This window comes from Colobus angolensis, unplaced genomic scaffold (genome assembly GCF_000951035.1).
Source record: "Colobus angolensis palliatus isolate OR3802 unplaced genomic scaffold, Cang.pa_1.0 Scaffold264, whole genome shotgun sequence".
NCBI classification, from domain to species: domain Eukaryota; kingdom Metazoa; phylum Chordata; class Mammalia; order Primates; family Cercopithecidae; genus Colobus; species Colobus angolensis.
In genome coordinates, this window is record NW_012115866.1 from 1806049 (window position 1) to 1827890 (window position 21842).

The following is a 21842-nucleotide window of genomic DNA, read 5'->3' on the forward strand; positions in this document are numbered from 1 at the left end:
TATGTGGTTGCTGGGACAGGAAAGACTTGAGCAGGTTTCTCAGTGGAGGGAAAGGAGCCCACAGCTGGGGATTTGCAGGAGAGAGAGTGAATATTCTTACTTTATGTGACTGATTAAAACCTGCTAACCTATCAAGATTTATCCTTCTTCATCATAGAAGAGTTTGCATGGAACTCCCTTTACAGAGGAGTTCACCTGTTCTCCTGAAAGAGCAGAGGGAGGGACATGTGATGGAAACTACTGAGAATGTGGTGATACGGCCAGGCGTGGGGGCAGCTACAGCTCCACAGACTTCATCTTCTTTGTAAAGTAGGAGTCAGATTGTCTGCTGAGAGGGAAGGGAAGGTGATGTTTTCTGATCTTCCCCTTTAAAGTCTCCTGTCATGTCACAAGATGACCAAGAAACAAACACAAAGGTGCTAACCATCATGAGTCATCAGAGAAATGTACATTGGAACCACAGTGAGGTGCTGCTAAACGTCCACCAGACTGATAGCACCAAGTATTGGGGAGGATGTGGAGTCACTGGAACTCTCATACTCGGCCAGTGGGAATGCAAATTGGTGCCACCACTTTGGAAAACTCTTTGGCTGTGCCTAACAAAGCTAACCATATGTCTATGCCGTGACCTATCAGTTCCATTTCTGGTCATCTGTCCAACAGAAACAAGTGTTTGTGTTCACTTATTTATGTAGCACATGTAATAATGTCCAGAGCTGTTTTATGCTTAATAGACCCAAATTTGAAACAACCCAAATGTCCATAAACAGTAAAAATGGATAAATTATAGAATATTCTATGGCAAACTATTACACAGAATGAGAAAGAAAGAACTTTGATACATGCCTCAATGTGGTTGAATCTCACAGAGTTGAAAGACATGAGACTCAAAAGAGCACATATTTAGATGAATTAAAAAGAGGAATAGTTAATTGAGGTGATAGGGGCCAGAATAGTGATTACCCTTGGGGGAAGCTAACTGGGAGGCACACCAGGGAGCCTCCTGGGCTGCTAGAAATGTTCTAAGGTTAATCTAAGCTGTAGTTACAGGGGTGTGTACAGATGCAAAAGTTAATCAGGCTGTTCCCTTAAGCTCTGTGTATTTCACAGGACATAACATATCTCAGTTTAAAAGTAGGGCTGGCATGGTGGCTCATGCCTGTAATCCCAACACTTTGGGAGTCTGAGGCGGGTGGATCACCTGAGGTCAAGAGTTCAAGACCAGCCTGACCAACATGGTGAAAACCTGTCTCTACTAAAAATACAAAAATTAGCCAGGCGTGGTGGCACACGCCTGCAATTCCAGCTACTCGGGAGGCTGGGGCAGTAGAATCGCTTGAACCCGGGAAGTGGAAGTTGCAGTGAGCCGAGATCGCGCCATTGCACTCCAGCCTGGGGAACAAGAGCGAGACTTCGTCTTGAAAAATTAAATAAATTAAAAAAATAAAATAAAATGTAAAACCCTATCACAACAATGTGGCCAGATTACCACCCAGGGTACCACAAGTCTTATGTTTTTCTTTTACACAAATAACCCTCTACCACCCACCACTTGGTAAATTTTACCTCCAAGAGGTATTGGCAAAATGCAGTCAGCCTTTAATATCTGCCTGACAGAGACAGGGCAAAATATACCTCTTTATAATTAAAGTTGTAACTTCTTTGTTATCCCTGGGATCTCTCAGGTTTAGCCCTTCGGCGCCTGAAGAGTTTCTCACTTGCTGACTCCTCTGCTGCTTTTTCTTCCATTTTGATTACATTTGCACAGTTGCTTCAACTTTGGGCTGTGTTCTGTTTCAAAACGGATGCCTACATCTTCTATTGACAAACAAATCAATAGTCTTCAGGGCAGAAGGTCAAAAAAACGGTTCTGCCTTATTGCACCTTTTTGTCTCCCAGTGATTTCTGTCTGTTAGTGTGCTTGGCAGGAGGCACCTTCTCCTGCACTGGGCAGTCCAGGCAAGCAGCACAGGTGCCCTCTGTGTGTGCCATGCCCTTGGCGACAGTACAGTCAGTGTGGACTCTGGAGGCCCTTCACCCCCTGCGAAGTCATCAGCAAATGGGGCAGAGCTCAGAGAAGAGCAACACAGGTGATTAAAGAGCTGGTGGTGTTGATTTGTGAGTGAAGGTAAAAAGGACTCAATCTGCATAGGTTAACGTACTGAGAATGGAATTTCGGGGAAGTTCTGATCACTGCCTCGAGTGTTAAGGACAGCACACACATCAGGGAGGGAGGGGGCTTGGAGAAAAGGTATGAAAGCCTGTGATTGCCATGGTTACCATCCTTGACAGGTGACACCCCCACTGTCTCCGCTAGGACATGAAGCAAAACACAGGCCTGCTTTCTGGATGTGGGCATGTTGTCACTGATGTCCATTCACACAGATCCAATCTGTTCCTTAGCTCATTCATTCTGAAAATAATACTTGGATGCCCACTCCGTGCTGGGTACCATGCTAGACACAGAGAATCTAGGCTGGACTGAACAAGACAAAAAGGGTTTTTGTCCACAGGAAGGCTGTATCCTAGCAGAGAGAGAGAGAGAGCAAGAAACAAGAAACCCAAAAATAAATGAGGCTGCTTCAGAAAGCTGGGAGAGCCACAAAAACAGTATGGAATCTCAGGGTGGGGGTGCATGGATCTCTACAGAGAGTGGCCTGGGAAACCTGTCTGAAGAGGATAGGAGCCAGCCAAGTAAACGCACTAGGCACATGTCCCAGGAGAGGGAACTGCATGTGCAAAGCCTGGGGGAACCCGAACTGTTTGGCCTGCCCCAGGGAGAGAAAGGAGGGACAGGCCAGGCACGGTGGCTCAAGCCTGTAATCCCAGCACTTTGGGAGGCCGAGACGGGTGGATCACGAGGTCAGGAGATCAAGACCATCCTGGCTAACATGGTGAAACCCCGTCTCTACTAAAAAATACAAAAAACTAGCCAGGCGAGGTGGCGGGCACCTGTAGTCCCAGCTACTCGGGAGGCTGAGGCAGGAGAATGGCATAAACCCGGGAGGCAGAGCTTGCAGTGAGCTGAGATCCGGCCACTGCACTCCAGCCTGGGCAACAGAGGGAGACTCCGTGTCAAAAAAAAAAAGAGAAAGGAGGGACAGTGGCATGGTTGGGGTGGGCAGTGTGGCACGGGACAAGGATAAAGATGCACCCAGGAGCTGGCTTATGAGATCACTTCTATACCAAGGAAAGAAAACCAAGCACAGATATTCCAAGAGCAGTAGATGATAAAGAGATATTATATGTCATTTTAAGTATGACGTGTGCTATTTTCTTGCAGAGCTATACCCCCCTGATTATATTTTCTCACCCCAATATTAAAATTAATTTGCATTCCCTTAGCACATACCAGCTAGTTAATGTAGTCAATTGACCTAGAGGTCTGTTGATTGTCAAGAAGGCAGCCTAGACTGGAAAATTGGCCATGCGTAATCTACATGGTAGATAAATGACACGTGGCAGTTGAAAGCTGAGTTTTAGATGAAATGAATCAGAATAGAGCAAAACCAGCCCAGGAGCTTGGAACCCTTTGGTCCTTCTAAAATGCCATGGTTCTCTGCGAATCAGAAATAACAAGTTTATGGTCGTGCTGCCTTGCAAATAGCCCTGTGCAGAAGAGAGAGAAAGGAAAAAAATATATATGCCATGTAGTCACCAAGAGCTACAAAACATATTGATTGATGCCACTTCCTGAGGGGTGGCAGAGCTGGTTCAGACCCTCTCTATGGCCTGGTGAATTCCGTGACCTTTAGGTTAAACAGCCTCTGTATTTTCTGCAAAACCCTCTCTTCTTGCCTTATTAAGAAGACGGGGAGAAAATCCCTAAATGATCTCCAGTCCCCTTCCCACGTCTCAAAAATGCACAGAGCGCATCGCTGCTCCACGATATCTGCTGTCCCAAAGGCATGTCTGTGTTCCCAGTCTGTCTGACTCCGTCTCTTCGTCGTCCCCTCTTAAGCTTGTGTTTCTCCTGAGGGTGCCCCACTTAGCAGGACAGGTGCATTGCACTTAGACTCATGAAACAGAGTTGCTTTATGTCTGTCTCTCCCAGTTCTCCATGAGCTCCCTGGGGGCATAAATCAGGCCCTTCCTAAAGACTTCAGGGTCCCATGGAAGCAGTGACGCTGCAGTGGGGTCACTGGGCATTCACGGGACTCAGCCTCAGGCCTTCCACCCTCCCGTCTGTGGACTGGCCCCTCCTTCCCTGTTCACAGCCCTGCCCCTCTGTCTTCCTTCCAGGGATGACTGCAATCCCGTGTGCTTGTCTGGGTATCTTCCTGGGCGGTCTTTTGGTGAAGAAGCTCAGCCTGTCTGCCCTGGGGGCCATTCGGATGGCCATGCTCGTCAACCTGGTGTCCACCGCTTGCTATGTCTCCTTCCTCTTCCTGGGCTGCGACACTGGCCCTGTGGCTGGGGTTACTGTTCCCTATGGAAACAAGTGAGTACTGGCAGTGTCTGCCGCCTTCCTGTCTACTCAGGGACCCTAGCACTCTCCCTCCACAGTAGGTTGAGGGAGCCAGCTTTGTTCCTAGTGACCCGAGGAGTGGCATCAATGCTGCCTCTGCATCTTACTCTCCACGTTGGAGAATCAGTAGAACCCTCTGGGCTGAAAGAGCAGACCTTTCCACTCAAAGGCGGGGAAGCCCTGGGGGAGAAGAGAGACCATTTCCTCCCTAGCACACTCACATCACGATTTTTGGCATTTGACTTTAGGAAAACTGTGAAGATAGAAAATAAAAATTTTAGTTCGAAATTCAGCTCAAAATAAAAGAAAGAATTGATTTCAACAATTCCTTAAACTATCAGAAACTGTCATTAGGCTCACATGGCAATTATTGGAGCTGGCCCATGGCAGGTATTTTTAAGTGTAGTGGGGGAAAGGGAGAGAAAAAGGGAGGTGGAGGGAAGGGAGGGAGGAAGATAAGGAAGTTAGTTCTCATGGGACCACTTTTCTTTCTTCCTAGTTTTTATCCCAAGACTTGGGACTAGAGTCCAGTGAGAATTGCCCTTAGAGGGAATTATGGGGAGTCTTCAGCTATCCAGTGTCAATAGCTGTCCCCTTTTCCACATGGGACTGAGGCTGCCTTGGAAATCCAGCCTGGAGCATCGAGGCTGCAGCATGGCTGGCCTGCAGGTTACCAGTTTCTCTCTCCAGAGCCAGACTCTTCCTCCAAGCAGGCCACCCAGCCTGCTCCTACACTTGTGCCAGAAGATGCAGTGGAGCCAGGGCTTCTCTGCCACCCACAAAAGTGAGCAGGCAGAGTGGGAGAGCAGAGCAGAGGCAGCTTTCTGTATGTCTGTGCACAATCCAGGCACCGTATGCCCCTCCTTCCCCTTTACACCACCACGGGATTGCCCCTTCCAATCCCCACCCCAGCCTGGCCCTCACTTCCTGTTCAGAAATGGCTTCTTCCCGTTTGCACATGCTATGCATAACAGCTATCTCAAGTAGCAGATTGCTCGACTCCCAAGTAGTAAAGTGTAGTGGTTAGGAGTACAAGGTCTCACTATAATGATGTTATTCTTCCACAAAAAAATAAAAGTGTATATCCTACAGTCAGATGGCCTTGGTTCCAATGTCTCCTCTACCATTTATGAGTTCTGTACTTTTGGAAAAGTCACTTAACCTGGCTGTGCCTCAGTTTCTTCTCTAAAGCCCATGGGATTAAAATGAGAATAAATGAAATAATCCATGCAGTACTTTGAATAGTGCATGACACATAAATTGCCAGGTGTCGCCATCATCATCTTTATCATGAAGTGCTCTGAACCTTAGGAGACAGAGCTGAAAATAATCAGACTAAAGAAGAAACATTTCCTGTCTTACAGAGCTAATACACTCACTCTACCCTTTTGCTGTTTTTTCAATTTGCTTGCTCTAGATAACTGTGCCTTTAATGATGCAAAGGAAAAATTAAAACATCTTAGTGTTATTTTTCTCAAGACGTTGAATCAATTAGACAATAACTATGGAAGCCAGTCTGGTTGTAGCAGTGGAGCAAGTAAGCATCATGAGGCTTCATAAAGCAGAGACAAGAACCAGCCCAAAGAGGGAAGGAGTTAAATCCTCAGCGGTGCAGGCATAGGTGTTTGTTCAGGACAGGGGGTAAGCCGAGCCGTAGCAATCAGGAGAGGCATCATGGAGTGGGTGGCCCTGAGCAGACTCCCAGCTGCCACCAGCCCAGAGGACACATCAATACCAGTGATCCAAAGCATCTTCCTCCTCACTTCATGAGAGGGGCTGGAGTGGACTCAGCTCCCATCCAGCCCACCACCCAAGCTGGCATCATTGGTCAGGGCACAACCCACATAGCTCTCAGCAGTGGCCCTGGGCTGCTCCTTGCTGGACAGGGAGGGTTAAGGTTGGAAAAGGAAAAGGGAAGGGAGAACCAGGTAACAATCCTGTAAGCAGGGTACCATGCGACTCATCACAGCAGAGGCGAAAGGCTGTCACTGGGGTCATCTGATTCCGAATTGACCTGTTTCTAATGGCTTTCGTGTTTCCTTTCTTTTCCAGCACAGCACCTGGCTCAGCCCTGGACCCCTACTCACCCTGCAATAATAACTGTGAATGCCAAACCGATTCCTTCACTCCAGTGTGCGGGGCAGATGGCATCACCTACCTGTCTGCCTGCTTCGCTGGCTGCAACAGCACGGTAATGGGATGGGGCAGGGGATGGGATAGGGGATTCAGGCAGCCAAAGTGGCTTAAAACCCAAGTTTTTGCACAGGTGGTTCCCCTTCGCTGTGACTTTTTCTTAGCTGTTGCCCTGCTGTAGTGGAAGATGTTCCATCAGCAGGATGAGAGGACTGATTCAGGTCTTCTTGCTAAATCAAGTGGGTTTGTAGGAAGTTTCATTGTGCAACTGGAAGTAAAAATTCAAAGGAAGCTGTATATATGGAACCAAAGGTGGTTCAAGAGGCTTGCAGAGTGTCAGTGGAATAGGATGTGTGCGTGGGTAGTGAGCTCCCCATCACCAGAAGTATGTCAAGAGAGGCTTAAAAACCATTTATCAGGAAAGACTTCTTCCAGACCTGAAACACTCTGACACCAATTCAGCCTCTTTCCTACCCAGTTCACTTTGCCATTTTCCTCCTAACTAAATGCCTCCCACCTCTTTCCATGTTCCTGACACATTTCTGGGAGGGAGGTGGAGTGCTTTTTCCTGCTTAGCATGGATTTTACAATTGGCTGTCAGCCCACAGCTTTCCATGTTCTCTCCCTGAAAACCTGATGCTAAGTGACGGGTCATCCAGTGGTGCTGATCCCATCTTCCAGGAATCCTTGGCACCTGCCCTGCTGCACCCACACCACCACTTCCCTGTGCAGGCCCTCCCCATCTCTTGCTTGGACCTGTGCAGTAGTTCCTACCTGGCCTCCCAGGATGGCCCCTTACGTCCTGCATTTTGTTCAACACTGCAGTCAGAAGGGTTTCTGTAACATAGCAAATGACCCTCTCTCATGCTACTCTGTCAACTAGAAGATCAGTTCTAGGTGCCACATGTCTTCAGCTCTATCTCCTTTCAGTTTGTGGTGTTCAGCTTCCCCCATACAGCCTGTCTTTTTATATACCTTCCTCCAGTTGGACAGGTCCTACTCACCAGTCAATAGCCTCCTCCAATATCCCCTCCTCTGAAACCATCCCTTCCCTCTTTTATCTTTGGGGTTCTTCTCTCTGAAGTCCTTTGGTACCTCTTTCTCCTGAAGACACTGTTCTCATTTTATTATGGTGATTTGCTAGAAGTGTCTGTCGTCTGCTCTGGTCTTTGGATTTCTTAAGCAAGGGCCAGCACCCAGAAGCACTCCATGAATGTCTGTGCAAGGCCTAGTGGGAAGGAAAATATGAACCCCCAGTGGCAGCTTTCAAGGGACTTAGAGTTGAGATCATTAGCTGCTGCTTCTCCCTACATCTTATATCTTTCAGGAGTAGCAATTTCTCTGAAAGAAGAAAAATAGATCATTTATTTTCATTTTCAAAGATTTCGTTTTCCCTTGTGTTTAACATTTAGATCCCTGGCCAGTTATTAACATTTTCTGTAGAGAAAATAAATCACCATGGGGGGATGGGTGGGAGAAACTGATTTTTTAAAATTAGATGATAAAGCAGTTTCTTTATGTGAGTGGAAATAAATTTTAAAAGAAGGGATGGACCTTGAGAATGGTTCAAATAAAAATACAAGCCATTATTTTTCATGACAACAATTTCATTAACATTTTAATATCCAGAAAGTTACATTATAAATCAGTCTCGGTTATTGTCCTGTTATAAGAATTAAATTGACTCAATATAGTCTAGTGTCCTGAGACCAAACGAGTCTCTATTCCAGGGAATGCACTGACCAAAAAAATTATCTTAAAAATTGCATTTCCTCTGATCTTGCATGTACAGGAGTCTTATTGAATAAGAGCCTTACCAGGCTCATCTATGGCTACATCCCGCTGCTGAAACAGCAAAGCTGGAGAACGCGATTATCAGACTGCAAGCTCCTCTGCTTACCTCTGGACCTACTGTTTATTCCCCCAGACACCTGCCTTTTATTCACATTACTCAAGGCCTCACATTGTCTGCTGGGGTGTAGGTGAGGTAAGGACGGTATTCCCATGCAATTGCAATGCAGAGATGGAGAAACCACCAGGCCCCAGAACTGGGATGGGGCATACAATGCCTTCCCTGCAGAGGCAGATCTCTAGATGCCCTGGCTTCCAACAAGTGGATGAGGGATTTGGAGACCCAGAGCAATGCTTATCCTGGAAAGGGGCCCTTGTGACAGTCTAGCCTTAAAAACAACCACAGCCATAAAACTTGCAGCAGCAGCAGCAAGGTTTGTCAAGAGCCTATTAAGGTCCAGGTAATGGGGCCTTCCGTGTGTCACTTGTGGCCCATGGCAGCTTGGCCCAGAGTCAGAGAAATCTCAGGCCAACATCCAAAAATGAGTGAAAAGCAATTTAAATCCTTTAAATCTCTGCTGCAGCATTTTGAGAAAATGCCAAATGGTGGCTATATTCCTGGTATATGTACTCCCTCCCTCTCCCCCTTTTTTCTCCATTCTTCTTGTCTCCAAGCTCAGGAGAAAAAAAAAAAAAAAAAAAAACTCTTTGACAAGCTAAAACCTTTTACCTCCTTCTCCTTTTCACAGTGGTCCCCTGGAATTCTCCATCTTCCCCAATGTGAATTCAGCCATTCTTCCTGGTTTCATCAATGCTTCCACCCATGGCCTCAACCCTGTGTATATTATCTCATTGATCCTCCCAGCAACCTTGGGAAATAGATGTTCTTTTTATTTCCTGAATACCGATGAGGTTAGTCACTTGGCCAAGGCCATGCAGTAGGAAGTGGGGGATCCGACTTTTGAATGTAGGGTCTGTCCAATGTCAAGTACACATGGATGCCAAGAAAGGAAAAATAGTGTCTTCCTCTGCACCTCCCCTAAGATGTCCACCTTTTTTCTACCTCTTCAAACATGGACTTCTCATTCGAGACATTTATTTGGCCTTTACTATCTGGCCCTGGCTGCCTCTCCAGCCTCAACCTCCCTATTCCTCCCACCTCTTTTTTTTTTTCCAAGACAGGGTCTCGCTCTATCACCCAGGCTGGAGTGCAGTTGCACAACCTCGGCTCACTACAACCTCTGCCTCCCGGGTTCAAGTGATTCTCCTGCCTCAGCTTCCCGAGTAGCTGGGATTATAGGCACATACCACCACACCGAGCTAATTTTTTATATTTTTGGTGGAGACAGGGTTTTTCACCATGTTGGCCAGGCTGGTCTTGAACTCCTGACCTCAAGTGATCCACCTGTCTCGGCCTCCCAAAGTGCTGGGATTACAGGCCCTCTCACCTCTTAAAGAGCCACTTGGTAAGTAGAACTTCTTGGAGTTCTCCCTGCCCCTGGGCCCTTGCACATGCTGTTTCTCTTATCTGTAGTAGTCTCTCCTTTCGAAGCTGTCTTATCTGTCAGGGCTGTCTCTCCTTCCCCACTGCTGAGAAGCCTTCTCCACCTCATTGCTTCCTCCAGGGCTGTGTTAGTGCCCTTCCTGCAAACCACTGTTGCCTCTGCTCATGCCTAGCAAGGCTCTCACCTCACCTGTTCTAATGGCTCATTTACTCTGGCACCTCCCTCATTAAGCTGCAGGGATAGGGGCTCTGTTGTGGACCCTTGCATTCTCACCATCAGCCATGGCTCTGGATAAAGGGCCCAGGCTTTCTCAACACCCAGCTGGAGGCCCCGTACTGACCTCCGAGAGCCCCAGGGATCCAGGGGTAATACCACTTTCTTGTTTAGCAGTTGGCAGGTGGGTAGGTCTGAAGGTGCCAGTTTCAATACTAAAGACCTGATCCTTGCTTACCACTCACCACTTTATGGTTTCCATCAAGATGTGAAAATTCCCAGTAACTCAATTAGATGTAAATAAGTCACTGATCAAATAATTCTGATTACAGAGAAATCTGATTAGTGTTAGCAGTTTCCTGATAGTAAGCTTTTCTTCCTGCTCTGGATTGGATTTTTTTTTTTTTATTTTCTTATATCTCCTTGAGTGATAGCAGTGGAAGTTTCCAGGCCTGCATTTAATATACAACTTCTAATTCTTCTCACTGCATATGACCAGGAAGGGTGACCAAAAAAAATTGTGAGTTAATTCTGTAAGTTTCCTTTGGCGTGAATGTATTGTCCAGATTGTTTCTGTACCTTTCACTTTCAGAAGTCATTATTCCAACAGAAGCATGTTAGTATGCTGCAGACTGATTGCTGGAAGTTGTATCCTTTTGATGTACTGAATAATTGACTAGGAAAAAAAAACTTCCATCAGCCACCAATAGAATGTTGAAAGTCAGTATGAGTCCAGCACTGCAGTTTGTAGGGTACTAATGATAGATGACTAATTTATCCCCCCTATTCCAGGCAACAAATATTTATTGAGCACCTGTTTCAGCGAAATACCAAGTAGGTTCTGTGGCAGGGAGGAGGACAGCTCCATTATGGACGCAGGCAGGCAGCTCATGGTTCAGTGTGATGGGTCTCGATATGGGCTGCACATTAGGATCACGTGGGAGCTTTTAAAACATAAGGCCTGAGCCCCACTCTCAGAGATTCTGATTCCCTTATTTTGGAGTAAGACCCATGTATCAGTATTTTTTAAAGCTCCTCAAGTGTTTTTGATATGTAACCAGGATGGAGAACCGCTGTTCTAATACAGGGCCTCTCAGTCACAGCAGGATTGACATTTGGGGCCAGATAATGGATTGTCATGAGGCGCTGTCCTATGCACTGTGTGTTTAGCAGCATCCCTGGGCTCTCCCCACCAGATGCCACCCCTGCCCTCCCCACCACAAGTTCCGACAACTGTAAATGTCTCCAGACATTGCCAAATGTCCTTTGGAGGATATCATCGCCCCCAATTAAGAACCACTGCTGTCATAGAAGGGATGAGGCATGTTCTATAAATTGTATCTTTCTTGAAAAAAGTCAGCATCTAAGCTAACACTGAGTATTCATCCTTCAGTCTTTTTCTTCTCCCCATAACCATATTTGCCCACTGTAAAAACCAACTGGATAGTTAGATGTGCCATATAGCAGGGGTCCCCCACCTCTAGTACAAGTACCAGTACTAGAGAAAGGAGCTCATGTTTACTATAAAATGAGATGTCGTATTATTAATAGAGTTATGTCCAAGGGAGCACCCAAAGCAACACCTAATCTTACCTTACAATACAGTTAAGTGAAAAGAACGCGTTGTAAAATAATATATAGACAATAATCCCTTTTGATAAAGAAATATCTAAATATATGCATATCTTTGCATAAAAAATGTTGGAAGAACATATAGCCAGCTATTCATAGATGGATACTTCAGGTTAGGGGCTGAAAAAGTAAATTTTGCTTATTTCAAAATTATCTAAAATGATTATGACTTTTCCAATAAGGAACAGATTTTTTTTAATTTAAAAAATCCAACATTAAAGGTTAGGTGGTTAGGTTCTAAAAGAGGGAAGCAGCTATGTAGACAAATCAGTGAACTTGCAATGTCAGGCCTGCTGGGTAGAAATTGACTCTGGGTGGGGCAGGGGTGGAAGGAGGGAGTAGGCATGTTCCCCACTGGGGGATGGGGGAATGAGACCACCATCTCTGAAAAGATTAAAAAAAAAAAAAACTAGCCGGGCAGGTGGCTCTCTTGAGCCCAGGAGTTGGAGAGGGAGGTGCGGCAGGGCCAGGCTTTCATCATGAAGGGTAGTGGGTGTTTGGTAGCCAGGCGTGGAAGGACATTCCAGCAGGAAGAGTGCACAGGCTGAGGTGTGACAATCTGGACCTCATGATGCAGGCAAGTTTGGAGTTGGAAGAGAGAAAGCTGGACGGAGAAACAGAGGGGCCGCTAGTTCCTTCAGAGTTGCAGTCACACCTTTCACCTTTCTGTGATCTCCCCACCATGTCCTGTGTTAGATAGCTGGAGCAGAGTGAGCCTTTCTGCTCACCAAAGAACAACCCCCTTTCTCCCCTCAGCAGGAGAGAATTAAGATCTAACAGGACGTGCTCAGGCTCACATGCCACAGGTTACCGGGATGCAAGGTGGGAGGAGGTCTTGCTTTCATCTCAGAATTTTTCTCCCTGGCCTTTATTCTTCAGCCAGTGACCCCACAAGGGAAGAAGAGATCATATTTCTTCTTGCAGTTTGTCATGTCCCCTTTGCCTTGAGCTTGTAGGTTGTCATCACCCTTTGTGATGAGATCTGAGGGTTATGCCTGGAAATACCAGCTTTGGTTGAACCAATGAAGTGAAGAGATTCTAAGCTGCAAAAAGACAGTAATAAATGACAGGAGAATGTCTGAGGAATGTCAATGAATCATGAGAAAATCCATAAGTGTCTGGGACACAGAGAAGTATGTTGCCATTCCAAGGGAAACACCCCACTTTATTGTGGTGGTGTCCCACGTTCTTTGCTATCTCAGCTATTAGGACATCAGGTGCGAAAGATCAAAGATCTCACAGGCAAAAGCAGGAAGAGTGCATGGCCTGTAGTGGTACTCCCTGGTAAACTCCCTTTATGGATATTTCTAGAAACAGTCAGAGCCAGGCATGGTGGCATGCCTCTGTAATCCCAGCTACTCAGGAGCTGAGGAGGGGAGGAGCACTTGAGGCCCCAAACTTGAGACCAGCTTGGGCAACATAGTGAGATCCCCATCTCTGAAAAGATTAAAAAAAAAAAAAAAAATTAGTCGGGCAGGTGGCTCACTTGAGCCCAGGAGTTTGAGGCTGCAGTAAGCCGTGATCATGCCACTGCACTGCAAACTAAGACCTCATCTCTAAATACAGGAAAAAGAAAAGAAATTTTCATGTCTCTCTGGTAACTGCTTTCAAGGAGGAAAAGTAAAAACAGTATTCCAGGGGTGATCTTCTACCTTTCAAGTTTCCATAGAAGGCTCTTCATACAAATATCCCTATACCATCCTCTTAGAAAAATAATCTTTCCACCTAGAACTTTGCTTCCTTTGTACAATTAATAGGAATCGATCATCAGAATTGAATGCAGGGGGGCGGGGAACAAGCAGAAAACAACTTTATTTGCCAGTATTTTTGAAACACTGCTGAGGAGTATCTTGTTCTTGTAATACCGGCTGTCAAAATAGCATACTGACTGCTTCCTTCATCAATAGAAAACAAATCCAAGATTCCAGAGAGTCATTTTTCTATTTTTGTGGTCTCCAGCTTTATTGTAATTATTTATTCTTATCATTGTATGTGAATAGAAACATTTCTCAATTGAAATTAATGACTGAAGGTGGAACAGAAATACAATTTTCAGTGATGTGCTATTCTCCTTTCATTGATTTATTTTATAACATTTTCAATTTTTAATAAATACATTTATATGATTCAAAAATCAAAAAGTATAAAAAGGAGGACATGAGGGACTCTCCCTTTCACCTCTGTCCCCTGTTTACTTCTTCCTCGACCTGCCAGATAGACGATTGCTGTCCTCGGTTTCTTGTACATCCTTCTGGATTTTTTAGTGCACATAAAAGACCCTATTTTGGACCTTGCTATTTTGTTTGGCTTTTTAAGTTAGTAGTTTACCTGGGAGTTATTTCTAAATTAGTACATAAGGGATGTTCTTCTACCTTTTTTATGCCTGTATAATCTTCCATCGCGTGGACCTAGTAGTCTGTTTTTAACCAGTCTCTTATCAATGAGCATCCAGACTGCTGCAAAACTTGGGCTCTGACAAACCATATTGTGACTCATATTGTATATATGTCCTTTTGTGCCTGGGCAGGTCTGTCTGTTGGATATGTTCTCGTAGACAAGCCGGTTCCCCCTGTCCTCCAGATCAACAAACTTGTCAGGTCTGTTCTGGGAGCTCAGTGGCCACCTTATTATTAACATGAAGTGTCATGGTACATTTTATTGACAGTAAAGCTAGATCCCACCACCCCCCAAGTTCGGATGCCAAGCAGAGAATTCACCTCTCCCAGAGGCAGCAGGGACTGCATTTCTTCCCAGAGAATGGCAAACCAGGAAGATACTGCATTGCCTTTGAAATGGGGATGGAAAACGGGGGCATTTGCCAATTCTGCAATCATAAACTAATCTGAAGTCTGGTATACTTTCTTACTAGTTAATTGTCTTAGGGACAGCCAGAGAAAGCATTAGGGGGCATATCACTCATTCAGATCATGGTAGTCTACAGGTCAATTCCAAGATCCACCTGCTTTTTGGATTGGCCAAATAGAACTATGCTATTGGGGTTTGGGGTGAGAATTAGGATACCAATCTTTATTGTCCCCTTAGATTAGACTGCTCTCTCATATCTAGCTTTTCTCTAGATTTTCAAACTTCTTATAGCTCAAAGCATTTGCAGGTCTAGGGCTTCCCATGTAGGTGCCCAGTTACTGCCAGCTGAAGGGGTATCCCCTACTTCCCCTTTTCCGTTCGGATCAAAGTTGAAAATCCCATTGGTAGAAATCATCTCTCTGCACTCTGGGAAAGGTGAAACTACGTAAGTCCTCATCTGCAATTTCTCCTACCGCATTCCGACATCTCAGTAGAAGATTACTCCTTAACAGCCTCACGACCTTACGCACCCAGCTCCCTTAGCATAATGTTGAACAAATCTGGGCTCTTATGTCACATAAGCCTCAATAAAGGAACTTCCTACCCCTCACCATCTGACCACAACCTCAGCATTTTCCCTTGGATCCCCTGCTGGAGAGGTTGCAGGGCTGCCCCAGCCTGCTCCCCATGTCTGGGACCACCCAGCCCATCCTGGTGGATTGACTCATCGCATGGAAAAGGAAACCCATCCAAGTCCTTGCTCAGAGCACTCTGGCATCTCCTCCCCAGCCTCTTTCACAGCTCTCTATGAATAAATTAAATCTGATTAATACATTCAGATTTGCCTAGAACCTTTAGGAGAGATCCATCCATTTCCAGCTTTTCCTCTTGGACACCAACAGACAGACATTTTCACTGGTCTTGTGCTAGTCTCTGGCTTTTCTTCTGTCATTAACCCTAAATCATCCCATTCCTGTCCATTCAGCCTGGGGCTATCTTAGCCCCTTTTGGCTGCTATATCAAAACACTTTAAACTGCATGGCTTATAAACAACAAATTTCTCGCAGCTGTGGAGGCTGGGAAGTCCAAGACTAAAGTGCTTATGGATCTGATGTCTGATGAAGGCCTGCTTCCTGTTCATAGATGGCACCCTCTAGCAGTGTCTTCACGCCGTGGGAGGGGCAAGGCAGTTCTCTGGGGCCTCTTCTATAAGGACACTAATCCCATTCATGAGTGCTCCACCCTCATGACCTAATCACCTCCTGAAGACCCCCCACCTTGTAATAGCATCACACTGGTGATTATTTTTCAGCATATGGATTCTTGGGTCAAGGGACACCAAACATTCAAACCACGCACGGCTACCCTTTGTTTCAGCTGCAAATCCTATGGCAGCTTAACCCTGCTGTCTGCTCACCTCATTAACATGAACATAGACATCATGGACACATTTAACTCACCCGGATCGGGCTGTGCAGGCACCGTGCCAGCTGTAGCCTGAGATAAAGATGTCTCATTGTATCCCATTCCATTAGTGCCATGATCAGAGGATCCATTTCAGGAGGAATTTTCTACTTTTTAGGGCAGAGAGAGGCCAGTTTCCTCTTTATGGTAAATATAATATAATTGAGCCATAGCCTAGGTATGGGCAAAAATAAGACCAAGATGCAGGCAGCAATTGCAGATGACTTGTTAAACCAAAGAAAGCTCACCGATCACATGGCACATTCAGAGGGTTCTGGCCTCGCTCAACTCCAGTGCCCATATCACATTCCTGAGAGACTGTGTGCTACAAGTGCATAGCCTCTCAGGAACACTCAGGAATGTGATGTGGGGGTACTGGAATTGAGGGATTCCTGGGGTACTTAGCCAAACAAGACCACAGCCACCCACAAGGGGCCCATTTTTCATTTATGCCTAACTACTCTTTGAGTTCATATGGTTCTAAAAACTTCACTCCCAAATCTTTTTCCTCACAGACCACTGCAGTAACCAAAGAAGGATGGTTGCAAGTGGTTTGAACTAGGGCGGGGTTTGAGACAGATTTAGGACATGGCAAAATGAACAGAACTTAGGTATTCACTCAGTCAACATATATAAATAAATAAATATAAATATATATAAATAAATATAAATATATAAATATGTGTGTATGTATGTGTGTGTGTTTGTGTGTGTGTGTGTGTGTGTGTGTGTATAAAATCCGTGTTGTGAGCCAAGCCCTGTCCTGGATGGCTGGGGTAAATCAGGGCATACAGCCACAGTGGTCTCTGTCTTCATTAGCTTTAGTGTCAGGGGGAAGATGAATTTGATGTAGGTATATGAATGGAGGATTCAGAATTACCTCCTGGTTTCTATTAAGTTGGTGCAAAATTGCAGTTTTTGCCATTACTGTTATAGTCAATAGAGTGCTGTTACTAAGGTAAGAGGTGGAGGGAAAGGAGTTTGGAGCTCGGGCTGGGGCTGCGTAACCGTCAGGAAAACAGTGTTTTGAAGTAAGAGGAAGAAGCAAAGCAACATTTCCTCACTAGACGCCCCTGGCACAGGTGGGCGAGTCAGAGCTCAGGGGAACATCCCAGGAAGCTGTGCTGCATGGCTGCTCAGGAGATCTGATGGGCACTCTGGGATGTGGGGAGCCACATGGCCTGCTGCAGCCAGGTCACTAGAGGTGGGCATGGCGCCTCCACCGGTCAGCAGGTAGGCAGAAAAGAAGGCGGTGTAAAGTGGGGAGTGCTGGGACAGACCAGCACGTTCTGGGCATGTCTGTGTGTCCATCCTCATCCCTGACCTTGTGACCTTCTGGGAGCAATGGCCTCAGCTCCACTTTATAGAAGAGGAATACATAATTTTCTCTTTACCCTTCACAGTTCCCAGTTGGGACAGACCCCTGTAACCTAAGACAGATTAACAGGAAGAAAACAAAGGTTTAGAAACACGTATACATGATGTAGACACAGGAGATAGCCAGAGAAATGAGCGAATCTCAAAGAGGTGGCTTTGACTTCAGACTTGAATACCATGGTCCAGTGAAACAGAGAAAGAAGGGTGTGGGGAAGGCCAGTTATGAGGAGATGCCCAGAAAAAGCACTTTAAACAAGAGTAACATTTGTTATGCAAACTTAAGTCAGTGTCTTCTAGATTGATGATAGTCTCTAGGGATTCAGTCATTCCTCTCTCTGGTACAGAGAGGAACCACCCTTACAAATGGAGATTTCCTTTGTAAATGTAAATTGAATTTTCCTTACACAACGGTAACTTCTGTTGTCAGAGGTTCTTCCTGTGTCTGTGGTTTCTCAAAATAATCAGCTGAAAATATTCTTTATGCAAAAGAGGCATATTGCAAGGTGGCATATGCTAGTCTCTTACAACTCCTGCCTTCTGAGTCTCTCCCAGGTTTCCCTCCTGTCCAGCCCCCATCCTTTCAGGAAAGGGAATTTGGGGGAGATAGTTCCCAGCCTTAGGTGGGACAGTAGTGCTACGCTGAAAGCATAGAATCTACCACAGGCACTCATTCCTGGAGGCAGTTTTGATGCCTTACCATGCTCATGAGTCTTAGGAAGGGATATAGCAAGTCGATCTGGGAAGGATCCAGGCTAAAGATTAAATTTAGAAAGGCTATGATCCAATGCAGAGATGGTAAAATGAAGGAAGGAAAGCTGAGGAAAGAGTACAGATGAAGAAAGGAAGAAAGTCCAGACCAGGTGGGAAAGGGGAGAAGGTACCAACAAAGATGGAAAGTGAGTGACCAGAGGGGTCCAGGGAAACAGGGAGAGTGGAGTCTTGAAGCCAAACAAGGGAATGATGAGTAGTAAGCAAGGGGCCTGTGCTCCTGAGAGCTCCGGGAAGAGAGAAATGCATGGTGGACCTGGGATATGGAGCCCACTGAAGAACTTAGCACCACCGGATTCATGTGTGTGGAAACAGAAGCCAGTTGGAGTGAGCTGAGAGCGTGGGAGAAGAGGAATGCAGGTGGTGAGCTAAATAGCTAGAAAAGTTCGGCTGTGATGCTGGGGAGGAGTGGGCAGTTTCCTCTCCTGGGGAGAGGAGGAGTGGCATTTTCAGTGAAAGTTGGGGAGAAGTCTTGCTTCCTAATAAAAATGAGGAAGGTTCGTGCTCATATGCATTCTAAAGCTGTATGCTTACTTTCATCTACATCTCAACTCTGTGCTAGGAAAAGATGCTTGGGAAAGAATGCAAAAGACATAGGTCTTGTCCCAAAGGGTTCTTATCTCCTCTAGGAGGCATGTAAAGGTCTCTGCAGTAGGGGTGGAGTGACCCTTAAAAAGGGCCCTGTGGGACTTGGAAGGAAGCTGGGATGTGCCCAGTGAGGTGAGGTTCTGAGAAGGGAGGCAGTATCTGAGCTGGGTTTTGAAAAAGAGCTAAAAAGTCTCTAGGCAGAGGTACATGAAAAGGGACAGAGGGGCGGGGCCTCAGGATCTTCTGGGTATTACAATAAATGCCCCTAGGTACACTAATTGAACCACTTTCACAAAGGCGCCTGCTCTGGGCAGACACTGAGGGGAAGGGTGGAGCCCCAGCATACGTCTGCCCCCATCATTCCTTCCCCATGGATAAAAGCCCTTGTTGGGGGCACAGCTATACAGACTGGCCCTGTTGGGTTTGGGGCACATGAACACTTTCAGACACCCCTGAAATCATCCCATATAGCTTAATGGGATCAGAAAACCCGTATCTCTATATTCTGTGGGCAGAGGGGGAGGACCAGAGGAGGAGAACTGTAAAAGCCAGAGGGGATTTGTTTGACCCTCAGGAGGATTTACCTGGGCATGTGCTCTGAAAGCCAAGCAGTTCTGGAAGGAAAAGCAATGAATCATTTATGATTGTTTTCACTTTGTATTCATTAAAGACCTCTGCACTATTATTATGGAACCTTAATTGGCTTGGCACTGGGCACTGCCTCTCCCAGTCCCTGCTCCTCCCTTTGCCATCAGAAATTCCTGGAGCGAGCAGGAGAGAAGACCCTGCCTGGAACAGGCAGCTGGGCTAGAATCCACCCGGAAGATCAAATGAAATGCAGTCGCTTTTTTTTTCTTCTCTCTGATCATATATTAATAATTGTATCTCGTTGGGTTTTAACTCTGCTCCCCATGAGCTGCTCCAAGCTTCTGCATCTCTTAGCCCCCTTTGCTTCCTCAGCTCCAGAGAACTTTCCATCAGCTGTCCCTCACCCGGCCTTGCAGATGCAGTGACTTCACACATAACAGCGTGCAGCCTTTGTTCCAAGTGCCATGTTGGGCACTCAACCAGCAACAATATGCGGGTTACCTGATTTACTTCTTTTAATACACTTCAGTGTAATTATAACTGCATAAAAGAGAGGACAAATTGGCAACTAATTACAATGTTAATTTGGCAATGTTTTATCATATTGTGGAAGCGCAATTTCTTCTCTAATTGTATTGGGGGGACACAGTTATCTATGGTTCAGCTTACTGAGGGATTCTTGAAAATGGAAATGAAACACACAAGAGACAGAGAAATCAGCTCTCCTCCCTGTAAATATTCCTTTATTTGCGTGTGTTTTGCAGCCTCCTTAAAAAAGCTAACTCGCTTATTCAGGCCTAATTAATGGAATGCCACAGAATGCGTAATTAGGCTGTGACAGCTTCAGCTGATGGATGGATTTGCCTTTGGAAACTGGAGATACCCCCAGATAAAAGGGCTGAACGCTTCCCTTTCAGAATCTCACGGGCTGTGCATGCCTCACCACCATCCCTGCTGAGAATGCGACCGTGGTTCCTGGAAAATGCCCCAGTCCTGGGTGCCAAGAGGCCTTCCTCACTTTCCTCTGTGTGATGTGTATCTGCAGCCTGATCGGTGCCATGGCACAGACACCCTCAGTCATCATCCTCATCAGGTAAGCCATCGGCACAGCCCCACCTCTCCTGCTTTCCACCTAGTGTTCATCTGCAGGCCTCCCAGGGACCAGAGCTTCAGACAACATAGGAATCTCTCGAGCCAGGTGAGCTAGGGCCACAGCAAGGAGCACAGCTTCTCTAGGCTGCTGGGAATCAATTATGTTTGATAGGGACCTCCCACCAAGAGAAGAAGGCAGGGCATGGAGGAGAAGACAGCACTTTCATGTTCTCCCAGAAATAGACCTGCAGGCAATTTTGAAAAGGATCCTGCATCGAGCCTTACAGGGCGCAGCCTTGTTGGAGGAAAATGAAAATGGCATCAGTGCCCAGCCCCCACCACCCTGCCACTGCTTAGCCATATGAACGTGGGCACTTCCCCCTAGACTTGCTTCTGAATCTGTAGCTGGGGGTGATATGACCGATCCTGCCTGTCTCCTGCAGTGGAGCAGGACCCACTGAGACCTGAGACCATGTGTGTGCAAACTCAGTAGAGATGTGACGGGTTATTGTGCAGCATGGCTCATGGCAGGTGAGCAGTGACCATTCTTGTACAAAGAGGTTGTTGGAGAGAGCCAACCAAAATTCTGTTGTTACCTGTCTCTGGAGACCTGTCCTGGAGACAGATGAGATACCTCAAAGATGAGCCATTAGTAATATTCTGAGTAACTTTTATCATTTGCAGAGTTACCTAGATTTGTGTTGGAAACCCAGAAGTGAACTAACACATAGCCTGCCGTTCATCTGAATCAGGGGAAGGCCCGCTACACAAAGTCTCATCAGCTGGGCGTGGTGGCTCACGCCTATAATCCCAGCACTTTGGGAGGCTGAGGTGGGAGGATCGCTTGAGCCCAGGGGTTTGAGACCAGCCTGGCCAACATGGAGAAACCTTGTGATGGCACACGCCTGTAATCCCAGCTACTTGGGAGGCTGAGGCAGGAGAATTGCTTGAACCCAGGAGGTGGAAGTTGCAGTGAGCTGAGGTCATGCCACTGCACACCAGCCTGGGAGACAGAGCAAGACTCTGTCTCAGGAAAAAAAAAAAAAGACAGACTTGCCTTCTTGGGATGCAGTTATCTAAGTGAACAGATTCAATAGCAAGGGCTGGAAATAAAAGTAGGAATGAAACACATGGAAGTACCCAGTGTCCATGCACCTCACCTCTACTTTATTTAGCTTCTCTCTTCACCACCACGTTTCCTCATCTTTGTTATGAATTCCAAGGAAGAGGATTTTTACAAGTGCTAATGTTACCTAGAACATCATTAGCAAGGCCTTTTGAATGTGCAGAGCATTAAGGGTACAATAGCAAATTGCCATTTTATACTTACTACGTTTGAAAAATAAATTTTATGGCTCAAGCCTGTAATCCCAGCACTTTGGGAGGCCGAGACGGGTGGATCACGAGGTCAGGAGATC

General features: G+C 46.1%; 1 protein-coding gene across 2 annotated transcripts in view; it reads left to right on the forward strand.

Annotated features, from left to right (window-relative positions):
• Window positions 1-21842, forward strand: part of SLCO3A1 (solute carrier organic anion transporter family, member 3A1) — a 311829-nt gene that overhangs the window by 271346 nt on the left and 18641 nt on the right. For both annotated transcript variants that reach the window (XM_011947399.1, XM_011947400.1), the window contains 3 exons: window positions 4243-4441; window positions 6521-6659; window positions 20250-20425. In XM_011947399.1, coding sequence (XP_011802789.1) covers window positions 4243-4441; window positions 6521-6659; window positions 20250-20425 — 514 coding nt within the window. The remainder of the gene's footprint in view (window positions 1-4242; window positions 4442-6520; window positions 6660-20249; window positions 20426-21842) is intronic.